This window comes from Zonotrichia leucophrys, chromosome 3 (assembly GCF_028769735.1).
Source record: "Zonotrichia leucophrys gambelii isolate GWCS_2022_RI chromosome 3, RI_Zleu_2.0, whole genome shotgun sequence".
NCBI lineage: Eukaryota > Metazoa > Chordata > Aves > Passeriformes > Passerellidae > Zonotrichia > Zonotrichia leucophrys.
In genome coordinates, this window is record NC_088172.1 from 94017221 (window position 1) to 94041132 (window position 23912).

The following is a 23912-nucleotide window of genomic DNA, read 5'->3' on the forward strand; positions in this document are numbered from 1 at the left end:
TCATGCTTAAATTCTCCTTTGGGGCATCTTCTGGGGAAAGTCAGCATTGCCTTCAGACCTGTCTGTACCAGCATGATGAAACTGTGCCTGTGAATTGTTCCACCTCACAGTCTGAGGCTGGCCTGGCAGCCTCTGTCACCAAGGTAAGCCCTGCAAAGTGCTCAGGTTACCTCTGATCATCTCACCTCTGTGGAGACCAAAGCAGCTCAAGTCAGCCTCAGAGAAAGGACACACATTAATCAAATGAAGCAGTGGACTCCTCTTCCCACCCCCTAGAAGATATTTGTATGCCAGAGTAATTTCTTTTTTTTTTTTTTTTAAATAGTTACTAGGTGTTTGCTGTTAAATCCCATGATCTTCGTCCACAGTCATTTGTTGTGCCAGAAATGAGAACAAAAGATAAACAAATTTTTTTGAGAAAGTGTGTTTAAAATAAAGGAGAAAAGTGAAAATCGTTACATTTGTCACAGTGGGACAACTGCAAAATATTGGGATAATATAATCTTAACAATTCAGTTCAAAATGAGAAAATTCTACCTATAATAGCTAGGCCTTTGGGGATTTTTTTCCCTCACTTTAAGAGCTCTCTGTTAGCTCTGGAAGCAAATTTGTCACTCAGCCCAGCAGACACATAAAGAGGGGTAGTGCACATAGCTGGTGCTTCAAACACCCACCAAAGTCAAATTTCCTAGACTGCTCTTGACACTAACTCTCACAGACAACACTCTCTTAGCAAAATTTCATCTGAAGAGCTTTCAAAAGTTTGATATCACCGTTTTTTTGCTTGCCTTGAGGATCCAACCTCTGCATGAGCAATGCTCCCTGCTGCTATGCCTGGCTGCAGCCACTCCCCCTGGATTGACCCTGGATCTGATCCACACCCTCCCTGTCCTAACAGGACACAAAATGAACGATACTCACACTCTGAGATGTCCAAGGCAAAAAAATAGGATGTTTATTTCCCAATTTCAATATTTATAGAATTCTAAAAAGTGAGGGAAAATATCCCAAAGGCCTAGCTATTATAGGTAGAATTTTCTCATTTTAAACTAAGCTGTTAAGATTTTATTATCCCAAGATTTTGCAGTTGTCCCACCGTGACAAATGTAACGATTTTCACTTTTCTTCTTTATTTTAAACACATTTTCTCAAAAAAATTGTGTATCTTTTGTTTTCATTTTTAGCACAAGAAATGACTGTGGACAAAGATGATGGGACTGGAGGATGAAATTGCTACCTCTCGAACCACTCTGGTCAAACCAACAGTCCATCAATTTTCTCTTCTTCCAGGAAGGAATGAAAACAATCATTATTTACATGAAAAATGGGTGAGAAACTGTTGCAGGGCTTTGCAAGTGTTTCTCAGGGTGAGAGAGATAGACGAGAATCTTGACTTCATGATCAGAAGGCTGGATTTATTAATTTGTGATATATATTACATTATTATTATTATGCTAATAGGAATAGAGAGAAAGTTCAGAAGCTGCTAAGCTAAGAATAGCAAAGGAAGGAATAAACAAGGGAGCTCTCTGTGAATCTGTCCCAGAGAGCTTGGTCCCTGATTGGCCTTTAATTGTAAACATGGAACATGGGCAAATCACAGGTGCACCTGTTGCATTCCACAGCAGCAGATAACCATTGTTTACATTCTCTTTCTGGGGCCTCAGCCTTCCAGAAGAGGGAAAAATCCTAAAGAAAGGATTTTTACGAAAAGATGTCTGTGACAAGAAACTCCATTAGAAAAATGTAAACATCAGAAGGCTTAGAAGAACTTTAGAAGAACAGGGCAACCCTCCCCTTGTCTGGGGCTGCTGTGGTGACCAGCCCCCTGCACTGCCCATGCAGCTCAGTGTCCCTGTGGGAGCCAGGAGTGAGTGGTGTCCCCCAGACTGCCACCAGCTGTATTTAACGCCTTCACAGTGACATGGACAGGGAGATCAAGTGCAGCAGCAGCAGTAAATTTGCAGGTGACACTCAGCCAGGTGGTGCAGCTGATGTGCCTGAGGGACAGGGTGACATCCAGGGAGGCCTGGACTGGCCTGAGGACCATGAGAGTCACACAAAGTTCAACAAGACCAAGTGCAAGGTCCTGCACAGAGGCCAGGGCAAACCCAACACAGACTCACAGACTCACAGACTCACAGAATCACAGAATCACAGAATCACATAATAATGAGGTTGGAAGAGACCTCTAAGATCATCGAGCCCAACCCATGCCCTAGCACCTCAACTAAACCATAGCACCAAGTGCCATGTCCAGTCTTTTTTTGAAACACGTCCAGAGATGGTGATTCTACCACCTCCCTGGGAAGAGCACTCCAGTACTTTATTATTCTTTTGGTGAAAAACTTTTTCCTGATATCCAACCTGTACCTTCCCTGATGTAGCTTGAGACTGTGTCCTCTGGTTCTGTCAGTGCTGCATGGAGAAAGAGACCGACCCCACCTGTGTACAACCTCCCTTCAGGAAGGTGTAGAGAGCAATAAGATCACCTCTAAGCCTCCTCTTCTCCAGACTAAACAGCCCCAGTTCCTTCAAAGTTTCCTCACAGGGTTTGTGTTCCAAGCCCCTTACCAGCCTTGTGGCCTCCTCTGGACACGCTCAACACAGGCTGGGGGATGAAGGGGGTTGAGAGCAGCCCTGCCATGAAGGACCTGGGGATTCTGGTGGATGAAAATTTGAATGTTGTCCCTTCCAGCCCAGGCCATTCTGAGATTCAGATGCTGGGGGTCTGTATCAGCTGGGTGAGCAAATGCTCTGCCTCTGCCAGGAGCAGCCTTGCTCCTGCTGCTCCCTATAAGCCTCACCAATTTGCTCTTGACTGCACCTGGCCACTTCAAGAACAAGACCCCTCGCCCAAGGAATGACCTTTCCTTCCTGTTAAATGTATCTTCCAAAGAATATTGAGTGGTAGCAAACAGTACAGAAGATAAACAACCAGGCTTCTGGCTTCAGGGGTACTTTGGTTTTCTGTTGTAGTTATGGTTTTAAGTATCCTTCTTGATATACATTACTTCATTTTTTTCCAGAAAGACCTCGTAATTACCTTGTAGCCTTTTCCTTATTCCAGCAATTAGCAATATAGAAATGAATTATTCTAGACTATGGATAAAGGCCTAAAGACTCTGGATAAAGGCTAGGTATAGCCAAAGTTGTTTAATTTCAAAAATTATGAGGTATTATCTTGAAAAAAGACAAATCCTTGCCATTGCCACTGTTTCTGGAATGGAAAATGTTCAGAACCACTTCAGGAGCTACAAAGCTTGGTTGAGGGATGTGTGGGAGTATATGTGTGTGCATTGTCAAAGGGAGAGAGAGGAAAAGAATTATGATAAATACAGCATTTTTTGGTGTTCAGATGAGTTTCATGTGAAGTCTGCACTTCAGCAACTTTATAATTCCCAATGGCTTTCTCTTCAAAAATAGGAAATTTTTAAAAAGGGAGGAGGAGGACAGAGTAGTTTGTAGAGTTTTCAGTAATAACACCTTTTGTAATCTCCTAACAAACAACTTCAGACTTTCATGTTTTAATTATTCTAGAACCTACCCTGTTGAGATTGGCAGAAAAACAAGTAAAATTACGTATTTTACTTGGGAGAAGATGAAGACTCTGTCCTAAAAACCCCCTCAGCCTGAGTTAGTGTGAATGGCTCCACCAGGCATGAGTGTGGATGCAGAAATTGGCACCAGGAGCAAGCAGGCTGAGGAGAGGGGACGTGTGTGCCAAGCAGCAGCATCCGAGTGTCTGCCAAGACCTGATAAGCTCCAGAGACTTCACAGTCCTGCTGAATCTGCAAAAACTGATAAACTGAGCACAGACACTCTGCCAAATCTGCCCAAATGCACTGGCATCAGCCATGGGTGTTGCACAATGCCAGCAACATCCATGAAGGCTGCTATATGCGAAACCACAAGATTATCTGTTTATCTGTGGATATGAATATATATAAAACACACACACACACACACATATATTAATGATGAAACAAAATGATCTGGAGGGGCTTCCTGAACATCCTGACACATCAACACACACCTCTGCTTTTGAGTAATCAGCTGGGTTGGTCTCCCAGCTCCTGCTCCACCCATCAGTGCAGATGTTTGTGAGCTGCACGAGGGAATAAAGGAATGCAGCATGCAATGAGTCCCTTGCTATTAATAACAGCATGACAAAAGGCATCTAATAAATGCTGTTGTGCTCTGTGCTTCCCCCAGCCTGATCCCAGAGAAAAGGGATATACAACAACCCATTACTGCAAATTTAAATTTCTGTTTTTGTGGATATGACCTCAGCAACAGTGTCTGATGCTGGGTCCAGACTTTCTAAATGATAGACTTGGGTATGTTTCCAGTGTGACATTTTTGAAATGGCTGCCACCATAAACTGAGGCATGCCCAGACACAGACACAGGGACACCCAGACCTGGAGAACTGGTATGGTGGAACGGGACAAATTACAAAGTTGCCTGGCTCCTCACCCAAGCTTTTAGACCCTGTGGTCTGTGAAGTCTGAGGATCACAGCCTCTTCTTGAGACATTGACAGTGCTGCCAAATCAGTAACCTGTCCCTCTCCTAGCAGAGCCACCAGGGCTGACTCCTGCTCCTCCCAGCTTGAAAAAACCCCAGGGCCACCAAACTCGACCCCTGTCAGGACCCAGGACACCCCTCTGGCTGTCCTGAGCAGCTGAGACCCCTGCCAGGGGGCTCAGAGACCCTGGCACAGAGCCCAGAATGCCCCTGTGGTTTTGATTATGACCTGTGGAGCAAATTACCAACCTTGTATGAAAATCAGCAAGCCACAGCAGTTTAGGTAGAGTAATAGTGAAGTTATCACGGGGTGGAAAAGTAGATTTTCGGGGTTTTAGAATGGGGGTTGAGGAGGCAAGATGGAGGGAACTGTGTCCAGCCTTTCTCCTTCTTCTTCTTGGCCTCCATTTTCTGCTGTGATGTTGGCACTTACAGATTGGTTTAGAGTAGAAGCTCACTGTCTTACATAGGTGATAGGCATTGGAAAGTAATTGCAAATATTGTATAAGTAGTTTTCAGTATAAAGACATAACACTGCCCCAGGGGCAGGCAGAATGCCTGGAACTGTCCTGCTGGACAGACCTCGGCAGGGCAGGAGAAAGAATTTTATAGATAAGATACAACAAACAACCTTGAGACCGAGCCCTGAGAATGAAGAGCCCTGACTCCTTCTTCGAGTGCTGGGCTGGGAAAAGAGACTTTGGAACTCTTCTTGGGGTCACTCTGATAAGCTAGAGAGCCCAACAGGCCCCGGCAATGAAATTACTTCTGTGCCATTCATACCATCTTGGCTCCAGAGGCCACCAAATTCAGATGGCCCTTCATGTTCTCCTGTCATCTCCATTGCTCATATGATCAGACAAGAGTCATCTCCAGGGAGAATCTATCGGGAGTCTGCTCAAAACAGCCTTTATTTTCAAAACGGGTCTACTCTCATCATTCACCCAAACTTTCCCCCGTCCTGCCTCATCCCATCTCCCTGCTTCTACCTGCCAGATGGATGATCAATGTCATTTTCCAGAAAAATTGTGATTAAATTGTGTTGCCTATTTACGGCAAAAAAATGACAAAAATGAGCCACCCAAACTCTTGTGCAGGTACTGGTCCTGGTGAGTGTTTTTGATGGGACCAGCAACACCAGCTGAGGGGGTCATCCTGCAGCATGTTCCACTTCCAAGCACTTCACATGCAGTGGAATCTGCTGCACTTTTCTCAGGAAAATAAATACCTTTGCTTTTGTGCTTCAGTTTGAGGCAGAGACCACATCAGATTGTTCCTAAATGCAATAGAAGACGAGTTAAATGGAAGTTCTGCTCTGATGCTAAAACGAAGTAGTTCTTTTAGAAGGAACAAGCTTTCAAAATCCTTCCACATCGGCCGGGTTTGCAGGACCTCTTGTGGTTAAAGCCCGGACTTGCAGTTCCACGTTTTTTGCTGGAGGTGGGAGCGCACCTGAGGCTTTTCCTCCTACACCTGTGCAGAGGGGAAGGAGAGGCTTTGGCTTGAAATGTCAAACAACAAAATTAGTGAAAGGAAAAGTGTGCTAACTGGCATCTGGCGACAAATAACAATAATTTGCAAAATAATAATAAGCAAATAATATTTTTTGTTATAATATTTGCAAATATTATTTGGGAGGTAACACAATTTTATAACAATATTTGCAAAATAATATTAAGCAAATAATTTTTGTGTGGACTTAAGCTTATAAAAGTAAGTTGTTCTTTTGCTGTATCTCAAGCATACCAGTGAAGAACCATGAAATGGAATTTTCTGACAGAGTCACAGAACCACAGAATACTCCGAGCTGGAAGGGACCCACATGGATCATTGAATTCCAGCTCCTGGCCCTGCACAGGACAGCCCCAAGAGTCACACCACGTGCACCACGTGTTATAATGCATCAGAAAATTGCTTTTAAAGGACGTAGCCTCACCAATGAATATGAAAAAAAAAAAAAAAACTAAAAAACCAAAACAAAACCATGGGAAGAGATCCTGTTATTTTAGCTGCCACTTCTTAACTCTGCCAGTGAAACCAGCTGAGAAGTGGGGCTGGCAGCTGCCCAAGCTTCTCCTCTTGCCACCATAGCGCTGCAGGGCAGGGAGGAAGCTGTCCAACGCCAGTGCCACAACTTCTCCCTCCTCAAGGGTGTTTTTGTGGGAAGGCTCCAGCTCATGCCATCACACCATCGACCATAACAAGCACTGTGCCCCATGGCAGGCAGGGAATGAGGTTTGGAGGTGTGAAAAATGAGTATTTTATGATTGACTTTTCGCAAATATTAAAATGAATATTATATGTGTTGTGTTAGAAAGTAATGCTGTATTAATTCTCTTAAGTAGTGTGTTAAATATAGTTTTATGTTATAACAAAATGTTAAAATAGAAACTATGCTATGTAGGATACTTTTTTTAAAAGAAAGGACTTGCACTGAGATGGCAGCCACAGGACTACTTTACCTAAATCTTTCAGAGAAAGAGAATTTATTGCCCCATTAACAGGAGAAATGAACTTCTTCCTGCCTCGATGCCATTAGGATTAGGAGGAAGTAGTTGATGAGGACCAGACAGAATCCTTTGTTTGAATGAAATTTATGCATCATATATGAAGTGTATGAATATGCAACAGGTTATTGTTTTTAAGAGGTAATCCTCTGTTAACATGTATCCTTTTTTGGGCTTATGTTGCCCAGAAAAAGGTACCGGGACGTCTGTAACTCTTTGTTTCTGTTGTCTCATGTTGTCCTAATCCAAATTGTTCAAAATTTTTATTACTCTAATTATATTGCTATTTTATAACAATTTTATTACTATTAAACTTTTAAAAACAAGTGATTGGTGTTTTTCACAGAGGGCAGCAGCTGTTGTCCCAAAATGGGTTCTTTGACTTGGTATGCCAGAGGCCAATCCACACACAGAGCTGAGGTATTTGATTTATTCACAGTTCTGCACAGAAAAGGGGGCTGGATGGCAAAGCCTCAATGCCAGCATGACAAAACCTTTAAATATTTATACATTTTAGTAAACAAAGGCATTAATGTTGACTGGCTAAAAGTTACATAGTTCTCTTATTAATTAGTATTCTGTCTTCTGCTTATTAATGATTCTCTTGTTTCTCCTGCTAATTAGTCCAATACTCAGTCTTTCCCTTCTTTTAGGTCAGTGGGTTTGGAGTGGTGGTCACCACCTCCCCGTGCCAGAATTACATTTTACCCAATTGGAGCTGGTTCAGCACAGTTGCTGAGCTGTCTTTATTAGTTTCTTCCTTATCTTTGGGGTCCTGCCAAATGTCCTTGTGGCCCATAAATTCTGCATTCTTTGTGTCCACTATCAGCTGCACATCCTTCTCCCCAGGCCTTGTTAACCTCCCCCGAGGTGGGACATCACCTCGAGCCCTAAACCTTTACAAGGTAACCCTACCCTCAAGTAATGTGTATTTTAACACCCGGACCAGGGATTGCTCGTCAGCCGCTATTTCATGGGTTAAATCCCCTTTCCTGTTGACTAGGGTTGGCAGCACACGAAGATCAGACATCATCCTACGTCCTTTCTCACGGAAATTTCCAGATATTCCGCGTTTTGCACCAATTGAGGCCAACAGGGACGCACAGGCCCGGCCACCCCACCAGCGTTTCCCGCCAAAGCCACGTGCGGGGCGGGGCCGGGGCGGGGCCGGGCGCGCGGGTTTGGCGCGCAGGGCGGCCCGCGTTTCCCGCCGCGGCCATGTCTCGGCAGAGCACCCTGCTCCGCTTCTTCTCCAAAGCCCAGCCGGCCGCCACCGAGCCCCGCGGCGAGCCCCGCCGCGCCTCGGGGGAGCGGAATGGCCTGCAGGCCAAAGGCAGCCCCCCGGGCGGGGCGGGCCGAGCGGCGGCGCGGCGCGGTGAGAACGGCGAGAAGGGCGCGGGGGACGGCACGGCCGCCAAGGCCAACAAGGCCCCCAGGTACCGGCGGGGACGCGGGAGGGGAGAGCGGGAATGGGAGGCGGGATGGAGCTGCCGCGGGCGGCGGTCTGAGCGGGACCCGCGGGGTGTCCGTGTGTCGCTGTCGCCCCGTGGCTGGCAGTGCCCGCCATTCCCTGGATGCGCTGCCCGGCCGGGCCCGGAGCGGCCTGGGCTCCCGGCGGGACAATGGGACACCTGCGGGGCGGGCTGTGCTGTTTGGAAGTAGTGCTGCACTCGTGTTTAAATTTGCTTTCCGTGCTGTGTCATAGAGGGACACAGTGGGTCAGGCTGGAGGGGAGCACAGGGGGGCATCTGGCCCAACCTCGCTGCTCGAGCAGAGTTAACCCGCTCGAATAGGGACATCCCGCTCGAATAGGGACATCCCAGAGCACATGGCACAGGGCTGTGTTCAGTTTTTAGTACCTCCAGGGAGGGCGGCTCCGCCTCTCCGCCCAATCAGGTCCAGCGCGCACTCACACACACACACACAGTCAAGAAGTTCTTCCTTGTGGTCTGGTGGAGCTTTGTGCCCTTTGTCTCGTGTCCTAATGCTTGGTACCACCAAGGAAAGCCTGGCTCCTTCTTCTTGGCAGCCCTTCATTTAGGTATTGATACATATTGATGAAGTCCCCCTCAGTCATCTCTCCTCAGGGCTGAACAGGCCCAGCTCCCTCAGCCTTTCCTCTTAAGAGAGATGCTCCTTCCCCATTGTCATGTTTGTTGCCCGCTGCTGGAGCCGCTCCATGTCTCCCTTGTGCTGAGCACCACAAGTGTCCCCCGTGTCAGCACGCTGAGTGTCACTCGTGGCTGGGCCACAGCCTGCAGGAGTGTCCCAGCCATCGTCTGTGCAAGTGTGGCAGTGGCTGGGGTGAAATCTGTGGGAAGGAGGAGAGAGCAAATAAAAGCTGCACCAGGTGCTTTGCAGTGCAGGTAGAGTTTTTTTATTTATTCATTTTTTGTAGCCTGAGGGGTTTTTAAGTCTTACTCCTTTCTTTAGGTGCCTGGTTGAAAATTAGTTTCTACAGGAAAAGGGCATGTAGCGACAGAGTGAGAGGGAATGGCTGCAAACTGAAAGAGAGTAGGTCTAATTAGATTTCAGGAAGAAGTTCCTCACTGTGAGATTGGTGAGGCACTGGCACAGGCTGGATGTGAGTGCTCCACCCCTGGAAGTGCTCAAGGCCAGGCTGGATGGGGCTGTCAGTAACCTGGGATGGTGGGAGGTGTCCCTGTGTCCGGCAGGGGGCTGGGACCAGGTGACCTTTAGGGTCCCTTTGAACCCAAACCATTCTGTGATAAAGCTCTGTCTCTGTGGGAATCCTGCAGAACCTGGAGGAGCAAATCAAAGTTTAGGAGAAGCGTTGGTGGTGGTATGGAAGAACTGTGTAATCCAGGTTGGAGAGCAAAATGCTCAGCAGCAGTGTGCAGGGACATTTGTGAAGAGAGCTGTTCCAGATGTTTGTGTTCCTTAAATGACATATTTATTGTCTCTGCAGTGTCTCCTGTGAATATTCTCCTGGGGACCTGGTGTGGGCCAAGATGGAAGGCTATCCCTGGTGGCCATGTCTCATTTACAACCACCCCACTGAAGGGACAATAGTCAGAGGAAAAGGAAAATCCACTCGTGTCCATGTGCAGTTCTTTGATGACAGCCCTACAAGGGGCTGGATCAGTGTTAAATACCTGAAGCCATATAAAGGTAAGAGATAGGAACCAAACTGTTTGAAATGGAAACATGCCACTTGTTTTGGAATTACAGGCTTGGAATATAGGATATATTATTCTCCATAGAGAAGAGCAGCAAAACCAAGAGTAGAATTGAACATGTTTTGTGCTTTGTAAGCTACAAGTTTTTGAGGGTTACAGATACATTTGTGTCTATGCAGTTCTTGAAACATAAAAAACCATGCCCTTTCATTTATTATATTAGAACAACTAATTAAGCAAACTTAAAGCTTGCTGATGTTTGGAGATATTTCCTTTTTTTCAGTATAAAAATGATGTAAAAGATAAACCCAGTATTTCCACTTTTAGCCCTGAAATCCCTAAAGTATTAGGAGTGTCAAACCCAGTTTTTAAGCAGCTATTTAGGAACCGTAGTATGTCCAGAATTAAAAGGTTAGGCCCAGGATATTGGGTAAATAAGATTCATTCTGCTGCAGTGTTTGTTCTCAGCAGTGCAGCAGTTCTGTAAATAAAATATATTAACTTCAGAATTGAGTGTTGGTGAGGGCAGTGCTTGTAGTTACATATCAGAGTTGGTGTTTGTGATACTGAAGAAATGACATGGCTAACTAGTGAAAATCAAATGTAATGAGTTAACATTTTGTATAATAAATCTCACCTTTTTAGTAAATATAATCTGTTTTCCCCTTTTTTTCATAATTTTGCTGTTGCTGAAAATAAAATAATTGGCTGTAAACTGTCTTATTAGTCGAATACTTCATATGTAATACAGTATTTCTGATGCCCTGTAGGATTTGCTTGTGTCAGGGAAAAAACCTGAATTTAAATATTCTCCCTTTTTACAGTCAGTGTTTCATCTCATGATCATGTAGCAACGTTTTTGTCTCCTCTATACTTCAGTGTGCTGCATTTCAGCCATGGTTTTAAATTAAAATGGTAATGTTATTGCTGCGAGCGTTAGCATAATTTATTGCAAGTAAGTTGGTCCGTGGTTATATGTGTTTTTCCCCAAAGTATTTGAAAACAATCAAAATATTCTGAGAGCTAGTAGCTGTACTTAGAAGCAAACGCAGGTAAGGGAAATTAATCTGTTTACCAAAAGAAAATTGCCAAAATGAAGTTAAGGCACAGATACACAGATCTATCACAGGAGAAGTGTTGAATGCAGAACAGATTAAAAGTATTTAAAATATCTATTTGCTTTAAATACAAACAAAAAGCATTTTTTATATACAAAGGAAAAGTGTTAGAGTCTTTGGGTAAGAAAATGGGTAAGTTTCTTGGGTTGTGTTAGTTTTTGTACCTGAGTAAGTGCAGAGAGCACAGGGCTAGACCTGTAACAGGTGGGCAGGAAGAAGTGGAAGTGCACAGCAGTTGGTTAAGTGAATATGCAGGTGTTTCACCCTTGAGTGTACAGCTCAATTATATGAGAAGATTTTTCTTCTGACGTTGTTCAGTCTCATTTAATATTAATGCAGAATATTTTTAGACTGCCTCATTGCCTTTGGAAGACCAAAAAGGAGATCTGGATTGTTAATGTGTTGCCTTTGTGCTGTTGAAGCAGCTACTTGTAATTCCCTGCTTTGCTACTGCAAACTGGGGGTTGATTGTGAGTCAGAATTTCGTTTGAGTTGTTTCTGGGGTGTTTGGCCTCCTCCAAGTCCGCTGCCTTTGTGTGCCACTGGGTTAGAGCTGAAGCTGCAGTCAGCAGTGGTGGATGGAGGGGTTCACAAGAGTGGGGAAAAGGGCCTGAAATCAGTCTGTGGAGTGGTTGGCTCTGGGTTAGTGTTGTAGGCAGGAGGAGCAGGGAATGCAGCAGTTATTAATAGCCGGCTTTGTTCCCTGCCCTGCAGTGGCAGCCTGGGTGCCCAGTGTGATTGGCCATCAGCTAATCTGGCTGATGGGCTGGGCTGGGTGCCGGGCTGCACTCACAGCAGCACTTTGCAGGCCAGCAGAGCTCTCAGGGCTGTGCCACAGGTGGCTTGTGCCTAGAAAGTGAAGATAACTCTGGCTGAGCTTACCTCTCACTGCTAAAACAGCCCTGTGGTCTCAGTCGGTCTGTCTGCTGCTCTGCCAGTGTTAAACTCAGTACTAACTGCAGTGGGAGTGAGTCAGAGCTCAGCCCAGGAGTGCTCACATGTGCTAATGAGTTACAGAAATAGAAGCAATTCTTCAAGTGTTCATGGAGGTAGGCATTTCGTTTGTGAGTGTGTGTCCTTTCCCCAGGGGTGCTTCATCAGGATGAAGGAGTGATAGATTGCTGTATTTAAGATGTGGTGAGAATGAGTGGTAGCAGCACAGGAGTTTATTTATCTGAATATGAATGCTAGTTGTCTGAATGCATTTAAAAGTGAACTATGATCACTAGACTTAACAAATGTTAAGTCTAGCATTTAGCATTAGTTCTTAACAAATCTGTGTTTTTTACAGGTTCATCAGACAAGGAGACAATGAAGGGAGGTATGTTTTACAGCACAAAGCCTGAAATTAAGAGAGCCATGGTGCTGGCAGATGATGCCATGAGCAAAGATAAAACCAAGAGGCTTGAACTGGCAGTATGCAATGAGCCTTCAGACACAGAGGAGGAAGAGGAAGAAGTGGAGGTAAAATGTTTCTTAATTGCTGTCACTTGCAGAAATATTGCTAGAACTTAGAAGCTGTGACTTGGAGCTGAGCATGGAATATCCTGCAGTTCTCTGGTACAGTAATCACAGTTTATCTCCTCGTTAATCTTGCACACATATGTATCCATTTGTCTTTTTTTTTGTACTGCTTCTGTGTTGTCAGGTCATATGCTGGTCTCTCATCTTTTCTAGTTGGAAAGACAAGTCTCTTTGGTGTTCTGTATGGTAAGGACTGACCTCAGAATCTACTCAACTTCTCTGACTCTCTTCACTCATCACTCCCTGGTGATCTACTTTTTCACCCAGAAATGCTTTTTTTCTGATGCATCATTTTATCTTCTCTATCTGCTATTCATAGTCCAAGTTGCCCTAAGTTTGATCTGGAGTTTAAATGCATCTTTATATATAAAATTATAGCTTATTGACTCTTCATCTAAGGCATCAAATTGCATTTTTGGAGCCCACCCTCATCTTGTGGAGTAGCACTAAAATACCAGTTCTTGCACTGCTAACAGCAGTCTTGATGGAGTAACTAACAAGTGATGTTTTATTGTGTTGTATTTATGTTGTGTTGATTCAGCTATAATTTCAGAAGCGCCATATGCCTTGGAATAGATTTTTTTGGAGAGGAATGGTATGGGGACACTGTCAGTGAGATGGTGGTTTCCCTTAGCTCATCTACTCAGTCTCCAGTGTGACAGTGCCCTGAGGGACAGGTGCCACTCCAGGCATTGTGTTGTGTGCAGTGGCACTTTGTACTCACTGCAGTCCCTCCACTGCTGGTTATCTATTAAAGTTTGAGGCTGAAAAGGCAAATAACAGAGTTATTTTATCTTTTATTTATCTTTCCTTTCTCCTACATGTGCCATATTCTTTTTCTGTGTAGTTTTAATGCTTGGTTCATCAGCATCACATATCCACAGTAATGAATGAGTCTTTAAAGAATAGAAATAGGAAGTGATTATGCCACTGGCCAGTAGAAGTTACTTGTCCAGAAAAAACCTGGGTTTTGTTAAGGTACTTGGAATTGGCTGTGGCTCTGCTGTCTCTTGCTTGAAGCATCATAGGTACTGCGTTACTGCACATTTTTGCACTTCTTTATGCAGCAGTATCTTTGTAGCCAGAATTATCTACAGACAAAATAATTTATTTTTCCAGGAGATGAGTGAAAATGCATCAGGCAACAGTGAAGACTGCAACAGTGAGGAGGATGTGAAAAGCAATAAGAGGGTGATAAGCAGGGAAAGAGCTGTGAAAGCCAAGAGAAGGAGAGTGTTGGATTCTGACAGTGACCACGATGGCTCTGATGTGGAGTTCAAGCCTGATGGGAAAGAAGCAGCCAGCAGTGAGGAAGCCAGTAGTGGGGTGGATGAAAATGAGTCCTCTGACACAGAGACAGAAGCAGAGAGTGTTGCAGAGAGCCCTGTAAAAGTCCCTTCTAAACGCAAGAGGAGAGAGGTGAAAAAGCCTGCTAAGAGGAGTAGCCTGGGAAATGACTGTTCTGAAACACCCAAAAGAGCAGCAGCAGTCTCTTCGGATGCCAAGTCTAAGCTGACATCCTTTGCAGCACCTGAAAGTTTTGAATCTCAAGCAAATGCTTGCAGCGGCGGCACTGGCGGCTTCTTGGTGTGGGAGCACGAGAAGCTGGAGTGGCTGCAGGAGGGGAAGAGGAGGGATGCGCATAGGCGGCGTCAGGGTGACCCTGACTACGACCCCTGCACTCTGCACGTGCCCGAGGATTACCTCAGCAAGTGCACGCCGGGCGTGCGGAGGTGGTGGCAGCTCAAGAGCCAGAACTTCGACGCCGTGATTTGCTACAAGGTGGGGAAGTTCTACGAGCTGTACCACATGGACGCGGTCACCGGCGTCAACGAGCTGGGCCTCATCTTCATGAAGGGCACCTGGGCCCACTCGGGCTTTCCGGAGACCGCGTTCGGCCGCTTCTCCGACGTGCTGGTGCAGAAGGGCTACAAGGTGGCGCGCGTGGAGCAGACGGAAACGCCCGAAATGATGGAGGCGCGCTGCAGGGCCGCGGGCCACTCCAGCAGGTCCGACAAGGTGGTGCGGCGGGAGATCTGCAGGATCATCACCAAGGGAACGCAGACCTACAGCGTCATGGACTGCGACCCCTCCGAGAACCACAGCCGGTTCCTGCTGAGCGTGAAGGAGAACGAGGACGCGGCCGGGACGCGCCTCTACGGCGTCTGCTTCGTCGACACCTCCATGGGGAAGTTCCACGTCGGGCAGTTCCCCGACGACCGCCACTGCTCCAGGTTCAGGACTTTGGTAGCTCACTACACCCCTGTGCAGGTGCTGTTTGAGAAGGGCAACCTGTCTGTGGACACACAGAAGATACTGAAGGGCTCGCTGGTTTCTTGCATTCAGGAAGGGCTGACCTCAGGTTCCCAGTTCTGGAATGCGTCTAAAACACTAAAAGTCCTTCTTGAGGAAGGATATTTCAAGGAGAAGCAGAATTCTGAAACTGGATGTTCTCTGCCCTCTGTAATCAAATCTCTGACTTCAGAGAGTGACTCCCTGGGATTAACTCCTGGTGAAAACAGTGAGTTAGCTTTGTCAGCTCTTGGGGGATGTGTCTTCTATCTCAAAAAATGTCTGATCGATCAGGAGCTGTTATCACAGGCAAACTTTGAGGAATATGTCCCTGTGGATATTGCCACTGCAAAAACCACGAGTTCAAGTAGTTTGTTTGGCAGAACTGGCCAGCGGATGGTGCTGGATGGAGTCACGCTGATGAACTTGGAAGTCCTGCAGAATGGAACCAATGGAAGCACTGAAGGTACTTTGTTGGAAAGGATTGATTCTTGCTGTACACCATTCGGGAAGCGACTCCTGAAACAGTGGCTCTGTGCTCCTCTCTGTAATCCTAAATCCATCAATGATCGTTTGGATGCTGTCGAGGACCTCCTGGCAGTGCCAGATAAAATGTCTGAAGTCACTGAGTACCTCAAGAAACTGCCTGACCTTGAGAGACTGCTCAGCAAAATTCACAGCATTGGGTCACCACTCAAAAGTCAGAACCATCCTGACAGCAGGGCCATCTTCTATGAAGAGCTCAAATACAGCAAGAAAAAAATCGCTGACTTTCTGTCTACCCTGGAGGGATTCAAAATAATGAATGAAATTGTCGAGTTCATGGAGGAGTTTGCCGGTGACTTCAAGTCCAGAGTCCTGAGGCAGCTGGTCACCCGCAAAGCCCAAAATCCCGATGGCCGCTTCCCAGACCTGAGTGCAGAGCTCACCAGGTGGGACACGGCCTTTGATCACAACCAGGCTCGGAGGACAGGAGTGATCACCCCCAAGCTGGGCTTTGACCCCGATTACGACGGAGCGCTGGAGGACATCAGAGCTCTCGAGGAGGACCTGCGCAAGTACCTGGATAAGCAGCGCAAGCTGCTTGGGTCCAAATCCGTGCAGTACTGGGGGACGGGCAAGAACCGGTACCAGATGGAGATCCCAGAGAGTGTCATCTCCCGAAGCCTGCCCGAGGAGTACGAGCTGAGGTCCAGCAGGAAGGGCTACAAGCGCTACTGGACCAAGGAGATCGAGAAGATGCTGGCTGCCATGGTGAACGCCGAGGAGCGCCGCGATGCCGCCCTCAAGGACTGCATGAGGCGCCTCTTCTACAACTTCGACAAGAACAGCAAGGACTGGCAGACAGCTGTGGAGTGCATTGCTGTGCTGGGTAAGAGCTTTCCTCCTTCTGACACAGTACAAGTACCCCTGGGCTGGTGAAATCTGATCTGGGGAAGCTCATTGCCAACTCTTCACTTGTTTGAAAGCTCCTGATTGTGGTAAAGGCTTTGATAATTGGCAGTGATTCCCTGTTTCATTCCTGTTGCTAAATAGCAGAACAGTTGCTGGGCCTTGCGATGTTTGCAAGCTATTTCTTCATTCCTGTTATGTGGTTCTAGATGTGCAGCTAAGTGTTTCTCCCAGTTCAGTGTAGCCTGGTAGGGCTCACTGCTTCCAGAGCCTTGTGTGTGGATTAGTAGCTTCTTATTAAATGGAGCTGTAAAAATCTAACCTGCTGGTAAGCTTGTTTTTTTTTTTTTTTTTTTTTAATCTGAGCAGGATGCTTTCTGGCCATCCTTTAAAAATATAAGTACTCAGTGTTGAGCCTTGAAGAAGGTAGTCTACTAAGAAGGCTTCCCCAAATCCTCCTTATTTCTGGGATAGAACAATCTCCTGTATTCCCTTCTCAGGACTGGCATACTTCTGTCCTGTGGATTTTCTGCTAGGATGAGGCACTCTGGGATGTCTTTGTTCCAGGGAAAAATGAAAGCACTCTCTGAATGCCACTAGAAAAGGGAGGGCAGGCAGGCAGGGAGTGTTGGCTGGGAATGGATTTGCTGGGAGAGCTGGGAAGCAGTCACATCAGCCACAGCACAGCTCAGGGCAAGCGCTGAATTGGTTCCCAGCAGGGAGGAATTCAGTGTCCAGGCTCAGCTGTAATGTGTGTACATAAAGCCTCTAAAATCATGAACAGTCTCGTTGTGTGGGTGATAGCTTTTAGAACCTCAGGGCTCAGCTGACTGAGGGGTCTTGTGCTGCTGCTTCCTGCTGGACACACAGAGTTTTAATATTTATAGTTTTCCTCTGGCAACTTTCAAGCAGAATTAGGATTCTTCACAAAGTAATTCACTGTCACAGAAGCTGATTTCCTCCTAGTTCTAAATGAAAAACCAGTGCAATAAATTATTGTTTTATTCATGAATTTTTGAAATGAAATTATGTGGATTTTAAAGACTTTTGAACAAAAATAACTATAGGGGGAGTGTTTTTATCATGACGTCTATAGAAATCTGGAAGGAATGAGGAAAGACACTGTAAATATTCCCACCTTTTACTTGTTCCTGGAGTCCTTCGTGGGCGTTTCCCTTAGGAGGAAAATGGAATAAAATAGAAAATTGTTTCTACAAAATTGCTGTTCAATGAGTAAATTAATTCCTGTGTATGAAGAAATTTGAAAGTGTGACTGACTGGAATTTCTCTTCATTTTCTAGATGTCTTGATGTCCCTTGCTCACTACAGTCAAGGTGGTGATGGACCTCTGTGCCGACCTGAAATCCTGCTGCCTACAGATAATGCTCCTCCCTTCCTGGAACTTAGAAATTCCCGCCATCCATGCATCACAAAAACTTTCTTTGGGGATGATTTTATTCCCAATGACATCGTGATAGGCATCAAGGATGAAGGCAGCAGCAGTGAGGCCTCCTGTGTGCTGGTAACTGGCCCCAACATGGGTGGCAAATCTACACTCATGAGACAGGTGATTGTCATGTGTCCCAGGCTTCCTCTGGGTTTGGAAGAGGGAATTATAGGGCTTGGCTGTCATGGCTGTCCCAGGAGGTCCCAGAAAGTGCTCATGTTCAGAGAGATTTGCTGCTTTAGGGAGGGATAAGTTTTATTTGTCCTAGGAGAGTTGGTTGGGAAGAAGTGATAGATAGAGTATGGTTTATCTTTTTCAAGTGACTTACCCAGGACTTGGCATCAGCTGGCAAAAGATGCTTCTGCAGGTTGAACAAGCTGAAACTAGAGATCAGCAGGGAGGTTGCTTTATAAACACTGCTTTCTGTGATAATTTGTGTTTTGAAGGCTTTCAGAGTAGTTCAGTCCTGCCAGAGCTGATGCTGCTGCAGCCTGGAGCTGTTAAAGCAGCGGGAAGCTTTATGTACTCCAGTTCCTGTTTTAGGGGAAACACAGCTTCGTGCCCTCGTTGCGTGTGTGGAACTGGAGCTGCAAACACCATTGCAAATGTTGCTGTCCCTGTTTGCTGTGCAGGCTGGTCTCCTGGTGGTCATGGCCCAGCTGGGGTGCTACGTGCCCGCGGAGTCGTGCAGGCTCACGCCCATCGACCGCGTGTTCACGCGCCTCGGCGCCTCCGACAGGATCATGGCCGGTGAGTGCCTCACACACAGCGGCCTGCACAGGGGGCTCCAGCTTCCTGCTCCTGCTTCCAGCGGCAAGCTGCAAAGGGAACAGCATGTTGCAGGAAGAGCTGTACACTCTTCATTTGTTGTTCAGAGTGGAGACAGGATTGTACTTAGGCTTTATTTTTTCACGTGTGCGTCCGTTCGATTTTTGACAGACTCACGGGATCACTTCCTAATGAATTTTAATATTAAATGCCTAATTCCCAGCTCGATTCAAGTCTGAGGAATATCTTTTTTTAGATTTGATTATATTCTGCTCTCACTGATACCTTTTTGTAAGTGTTCTGAAATAGGACAGTGATGTTGGGGCAGCTGTTGCACAGGAGTTGTTTTTGTACCATCCTGCAAGGACTGTAGAACTCCCTTGTTTCAATCATTATGTTTGAAATCTGATTTCTTCTGATGAGCAAGAGAGGCAGATGTCCTTCTTGGAAGCAGTAGTTGACAGTTCTTAGAGTATTTTGTTCCTTTAATGGAGAGGAAGACACAAGTGGAGGAAGACAAGTGGAATGGCAAAGTCTGCCAGTAGTGATGGGCAAAGTGCCACTGGGCTGGAAAAATAAAATGATTGCTGTGCTAAGAGCAGTATGTATCACTGCTCATTAAGGAGGCACAGGTTTTCTGTGATCTCTCTGCTGAAAAATGTGGGTCAGTGAATATGAAAGGAGTTAAGCCCACTGAACTTGTTGCACAGAAGGAATTTGGAAATGAGTCATTCCAAGTTCTTAATTAAAAAAAATATTGACACTTCCCCAAATCAAGGCTTTTCTTCTCAGCTAGAGAATGTTATTAAGGCTTTCTTTGCCCAGCTCGTCTCCATTTTATTTAATTTCAGTACAAGAAGGAATCAGAAGTGTGAAAGAATACTTAAATGCTTATGGCAGAGATGAGAAGGGCCCTTCCTTCATGAGAGATAGTCTAGCAAAATGTGGCATTTTCAATTTTTTTTCGGTTAACTGAGGACTATACTTCTGATTTGACATTTCAATTGTGAGGGTAAGCACTGCAAAGAACAGGCTGTGAAATCTCTTCTTCATCCATTTGTTTGCACACCATGTAGACAGGAAAGCACAGAAAAAGTTGTTCCACAGCAGTCACTTTGTAATGGATGTCAGCAGGACTTTTATGAAGTTAATTTTTTCAGTAATAAAATTTTAGGGCTTTATTTTCTGAAGAGAATAAAGGGTTATTCTTAAATATTGTTGAAACCATTAAATCCTGGTAATTTCTTTAAATAAATGCAGAAAATCAGGATTGGTGGATGCTGCTTAGTAATTAATGTTAGAAAACTTAAGTTAGAGCAAAGCAGTGCTCATGCAGCATGAGTACAGGAAAGAAGTGCTTGCCTTTAATGGAATAAATTGCATTAGTTGCTGCTACTTGTAATTATTTGTAATGATCTCCACAAAGAACAAGTAAATCCCGACTTTGTAAGTGTGGGTTTATCATGTGGAAGGGTGTGAATAATTGTATACTTCTGCTCATAATCTGCTAAAACAAATTTCAGGTGTAAATTTCAGGCTTTGTATTATCTGGGTTGCTGAAACTCCCATGAGATGCTTGAGCTTTAGCAGAAGAATTTTCCTTTTGTCATACTTCATTCAAGGAGAGAACATACAAATAAAGCCTTTATTATCCAGATAGTTCCCTCCTGACATCACAACCAAACCAGTAATTCCAGTCTCTGTCTTTGATTTTCTGCTTGTTTTTTTTTCACTGGAAAGCTACACACACCTTCAGCCTGTCCTGTGCATTCACAGCAAGAAAGGGACAAAAATTCTCCCCATTGCAGCATTTGTGCCCACTCTTTTTGCCCAGCTATTACTTTTGGCCGGTGCTATTAAAAGTAAGCAGGTGTGTTGGTCTGAAAACTTAATTAATTGTGCTTGTGCTTATTCCTGTACTCTAAAGGAACCAAAACTTGTTTTTTCTGGCAAATGGGAACCTGCTGTTTTCACACTGGAAAAAAAGTGTCATGTTTTTGTTCATCTTCAGTTAGCTACTGAGTTTCACTTTAGCTTAACCAAGATTCTAGCACAGATTAAATGAGGTTTTAGTTGTGGTTCTCAGATCTTTGACTTACTTTGTGGCTTTTTTTTTTTTTTTTGTAATTTCCTTTAAAGGTGAAAGTACCTTCTTTGTTGAATTGAGTGAGACTTCCAGCATTCTGCAGCATGCAACAGAGCATTCCCTTGTTCTCGTGGATGAACTGGGTAATTAGACTGTTTTGTAATAGATGGAAGCTAAATCTGTGGGATGAAAGACTGGCTGCAAGGTTTTTGGGCTGTCTGAAAGGCAGCCAAGTACCCAGGGCCAGTTTCACCATAATGATGCTGGTGTTTAACTGGTGTGTCAGCCTCTCTAACATGAACACATCTTGGGTGCCCTGGGAACTCATCACCCCCTCCCACCCCAGTCATTATTACCCTATTTCCAGCTGTGGTTTCCTGCTTTTGCTTTGCATAATTCTTGCAGCAAACCTCAGGAGAGGAGGAGAAACATCTTTTTTTCTGCAGTGCAGAAGAGGTGATTGTTATGGGGCCAACACCCAGGTCCCCTTCCCCTGCTGCTGGTGGCTCTCACCCCTCACTGCTGTTTGTTTGTCTTGCACACAGTGGGGAGGAGAATGTGGGGTGTCTGTCTGTCCAGCAGCATGCGAGCTGTGGGCTGACTTCACCAGTGTGCCACAGGTGTCAAAAACACACTGTGGGGTGTCTGTCTGTCCAGCAGCACGCGAGCTGTGGGCTGACTTTACGAGTGTGCCACAGGTGTCCCGTTGTGTCCGCAGGCAGAGGCACGGCCACGTTTGACGGCACGGCCATAGCGAGCGCGGTGGTGGAGGAGCTGGCGCAGAGGATCCGCTGCCGGACACTCTTCTCCACTCACTACCACTCCCTGGTGGAGGACCATGCCCACAGCCGGGCCGTGCGCCTGGGACACATGGTATGTATGCCTGGGAGCACGGGCTTCTCCCTGCTGGGGCTTTCCTGCTGTTCTGTGCTCTTCTGCCCTGAGAAACGGCTGGTTTGGGAACAGGACATGGTGTCCCGTGCCTTTCCTAGGCTGCAGGTCAGTTTTGCAAACTCTAACTTGTGGCTTGCTCTTCCCAGGCATGCATGGTTGAAAATGAGAGTGAGGATCCAAGCCAGGAAACAATTACGTTCCTGTACAAGTTCATTGAAGGAGCCTGCCCAAAGAGCTACGGCTTCAATGCTGCAAGACTTGCAGATATTCCAGAGGAAGTCATTCAGAAGGGGCACAGAAAAGCCAAAGAGTTTGAAAAAGCAACCATCTCACTGAGAATATTTAGGTAAGGCCCAGGGTTTCCGTATTGAAGTTGCAAATGGCTTATAGGAACCCATTTTAGTGTTTGGGCAGTTGCTTTTGCTCAGTCACAGCAACTGCTGTAGTGAACATCAGATATTCACAGGGAGGGAGGTACTATGGGAGGGCAGAGATGCTGAGCTGTATCTTAAGCCTTGGGTCACTGTGCCAGTCTGAATTTGCACACAGAGGTGCTGTGGGGGGGTGTGCTGGCAGCCTTTACACCAGGCCCAGCACCCATGTCTCCTAAAGCTGTTGCAGGAGTGGCAATCTCAAGCTCTGCCCCTCAGTGTCCCCGTCAGTAAAGGTGGTTGTTTCCCCCAGGTACCTGTGCCAGGTGGTGGATGGAGCAACCTGTGACGCAAACGCGGTTCGGAAACTCACGGCGATGATCGACCGGCTTTAGGAACTCGCATGGGTTTCTCAAGAAGGTGGAAGCAGACAACATTATGATCTAATAAACTTTATTTTTTAAAAATGACCATTTTTCCATTGTCTTTCCTAGGAAATTAAACCCTTTAATTCATACCTACCCTCTACATAATGGTTATTGAGTACTCCACAATATATTAAGTCTAGATGTTATGGTACATGCATACACTTTCAGGCTGTTGATTACCCACTGTCACCAATACACATAAATGGAAAAAAGCTATGAAACTGTATAGGGCTGTATATATACTTGTCTCAGCTTCATTAGAGCAGGAAATTGCTGTGATTTCCAGCAGGTTATGTAAGTAATGTCCAGACTGTTCAAAAAAAACTATGAACAGAGTAAAAGTACAAGACTGTTTTGAGGAGACTTTCTACTGTGTACTTTAAAACATAGTAAAATTTCTTTCACAAAACTTAGTTACATGGGTACTTTGTTTTATAGTGCATTATAGTCTAGGAAGTCTCATTAAAACACTCGCTTTTCTTTCTTTTGTTAGGGTGGTTTGAGTACAGACTATTGCTGGGGCAGGGGAGGAGATTATTCTAACTTCAGAGGACACCAGAAAAATTGCTGGATATAATTTAAGATTAGTGTTTTCTCTTTCATAGAAAGAACGTACATACTGGGACATGAGTACAGTTACAGCAAGTCTAGGTGTGCTAACAAAACAGGACACATTCAAGTACAATAAGATTTTTTGCTTGAAATTAGAAACAAACTACATGAGATTAAAGCATTAAAATCATATTTCTCAATCTGAATAAATGTTAAAAAATCAAAAGAAATGCAGAAGTGCTAGCTCACATTTTTACCATGTTACAAAAGCGATTGGTACCCATGTCCATAAAGGCAGCAACAAAGAATGCTGCTTGTCTACAGAATAGTACTACTGCAAATTGGACTGCGTTTCAATGCTACTTGTAAAAACACCAGCTCTCAGAAGTTGGTATCTGTACAAAATTGCAGCTTATTTTTCTTCACTTCTGTCCCTTCAAAGTCTTTGTTTACACAGTAATGCTAAAACGCCCAGTTCTGTTATCCTGAGTCAACATATTGCCACTTTCTTTTTTGGTAGGTTGAGCTCCATAGTGTCAACACCTCACACATCCGCTTTAATACAGTCTCTTTCTGCAGAAATGGGCAAGTGTAACTTCCTCCAAAAAAAAAGTTTTAATAGTTATGATATTAGAATGGCAGGACTTTCTTTCTGAAAAGGAATTCAGTTGTGCTGCAATGTATTAGATTCTATAGGTGGAGCAGAGTCATATAGTGTATCTGTATCGTGTGTAGGCTCTCCGGCGAGCGTACAGGGATTGGACAGTGTTCCAGCACCACAGTCACAGAAAAACCTACAACACAGAGAGACAGCTCTTAGTGCCATGCCCTCCTGCTCTGGGAGCAGCCCCACCCTGCCTGGGAA

The 23912-nt window shown here is 45.3% G+C and overlaps 2 protein-coding genes across 4 annotated transcripts in view; one reads left to right on the forward strand and one right to left on the reverse strand.

The window, feature by feature from the left end:
- Window positions 1-8208: 8208 nt before the first annotated feature.
- MSH6 (mutS homolog 6) lies at window positions 8209-22537 on the forward strand. The gene is made up of 10 exons (XM_064709352.1): window positions 8209-8471; window positions 9965-10167; window positions 12585-12757; window positions 13937-16481; window positions 17803-18068; window positions 18581-18698; window positions 20856-20945; window positions 21521-21675; window positions 21843-22042; window positions 22381-22537. Exons 1-10 carry the CDS (start codon window positions 8254-8256, stop codon window positions 22460-22462), a joined length of 4050 nt encoding a protein of 1349 aa, XP_064565422.1. The 5' UTR covers window positions 8209-8253; the 3' UTR covers window positions 22463-22537.
- The window catches only part of FBXO11 (F-box protein 11), a 70786-nt gene continuing 69377 nt past the window's right edge, over window positions 22504-23912 (reverse strand). For all 3 annotated transcript variants that reach the window (XM_064709354.1, XM_064709353.1, XM_064709355.1), the window contains exon 23: window positions 22504-23841. In XM_064709354.1, coding sequence (XP_064565424.1) covers window positions 23712-23841 — 130 coding nt within the window. In that variant the 3' untranslated portion in view covers window positions 22504-23711. The remainder of the gene's footprint in view (window positions 23842-23912) is intronic.

What these genes read in the sequence shown, in the direction of transcription:
- MSH6 (XM_064709352.1), top strand. Translation starts at nt 8,254, where the DNA reads ATGTCTCGGCAGAGCACCCTGCTCCGCTTCTTCTCCAAAGCCCAGCCG. An exon ending in CTCCGACAGGATCATGGCCG is followed by an intron (nt 18,699 to 20,855) that starts GTGAGTGCCTCA and finishes TTTCCTTTAAAG; the next exon opens with GTGAAAGTACCTTCTTTGTT. An exon ending in ATCTCACTGAGAATATTTAG is followed by an intron (nt 22,043 to 22,380) that starts GTAAGGCCCAGG and finishes TGTTTCCCCCAG; the next exon opens with GTACCTGTGCCAGGTGGTGG.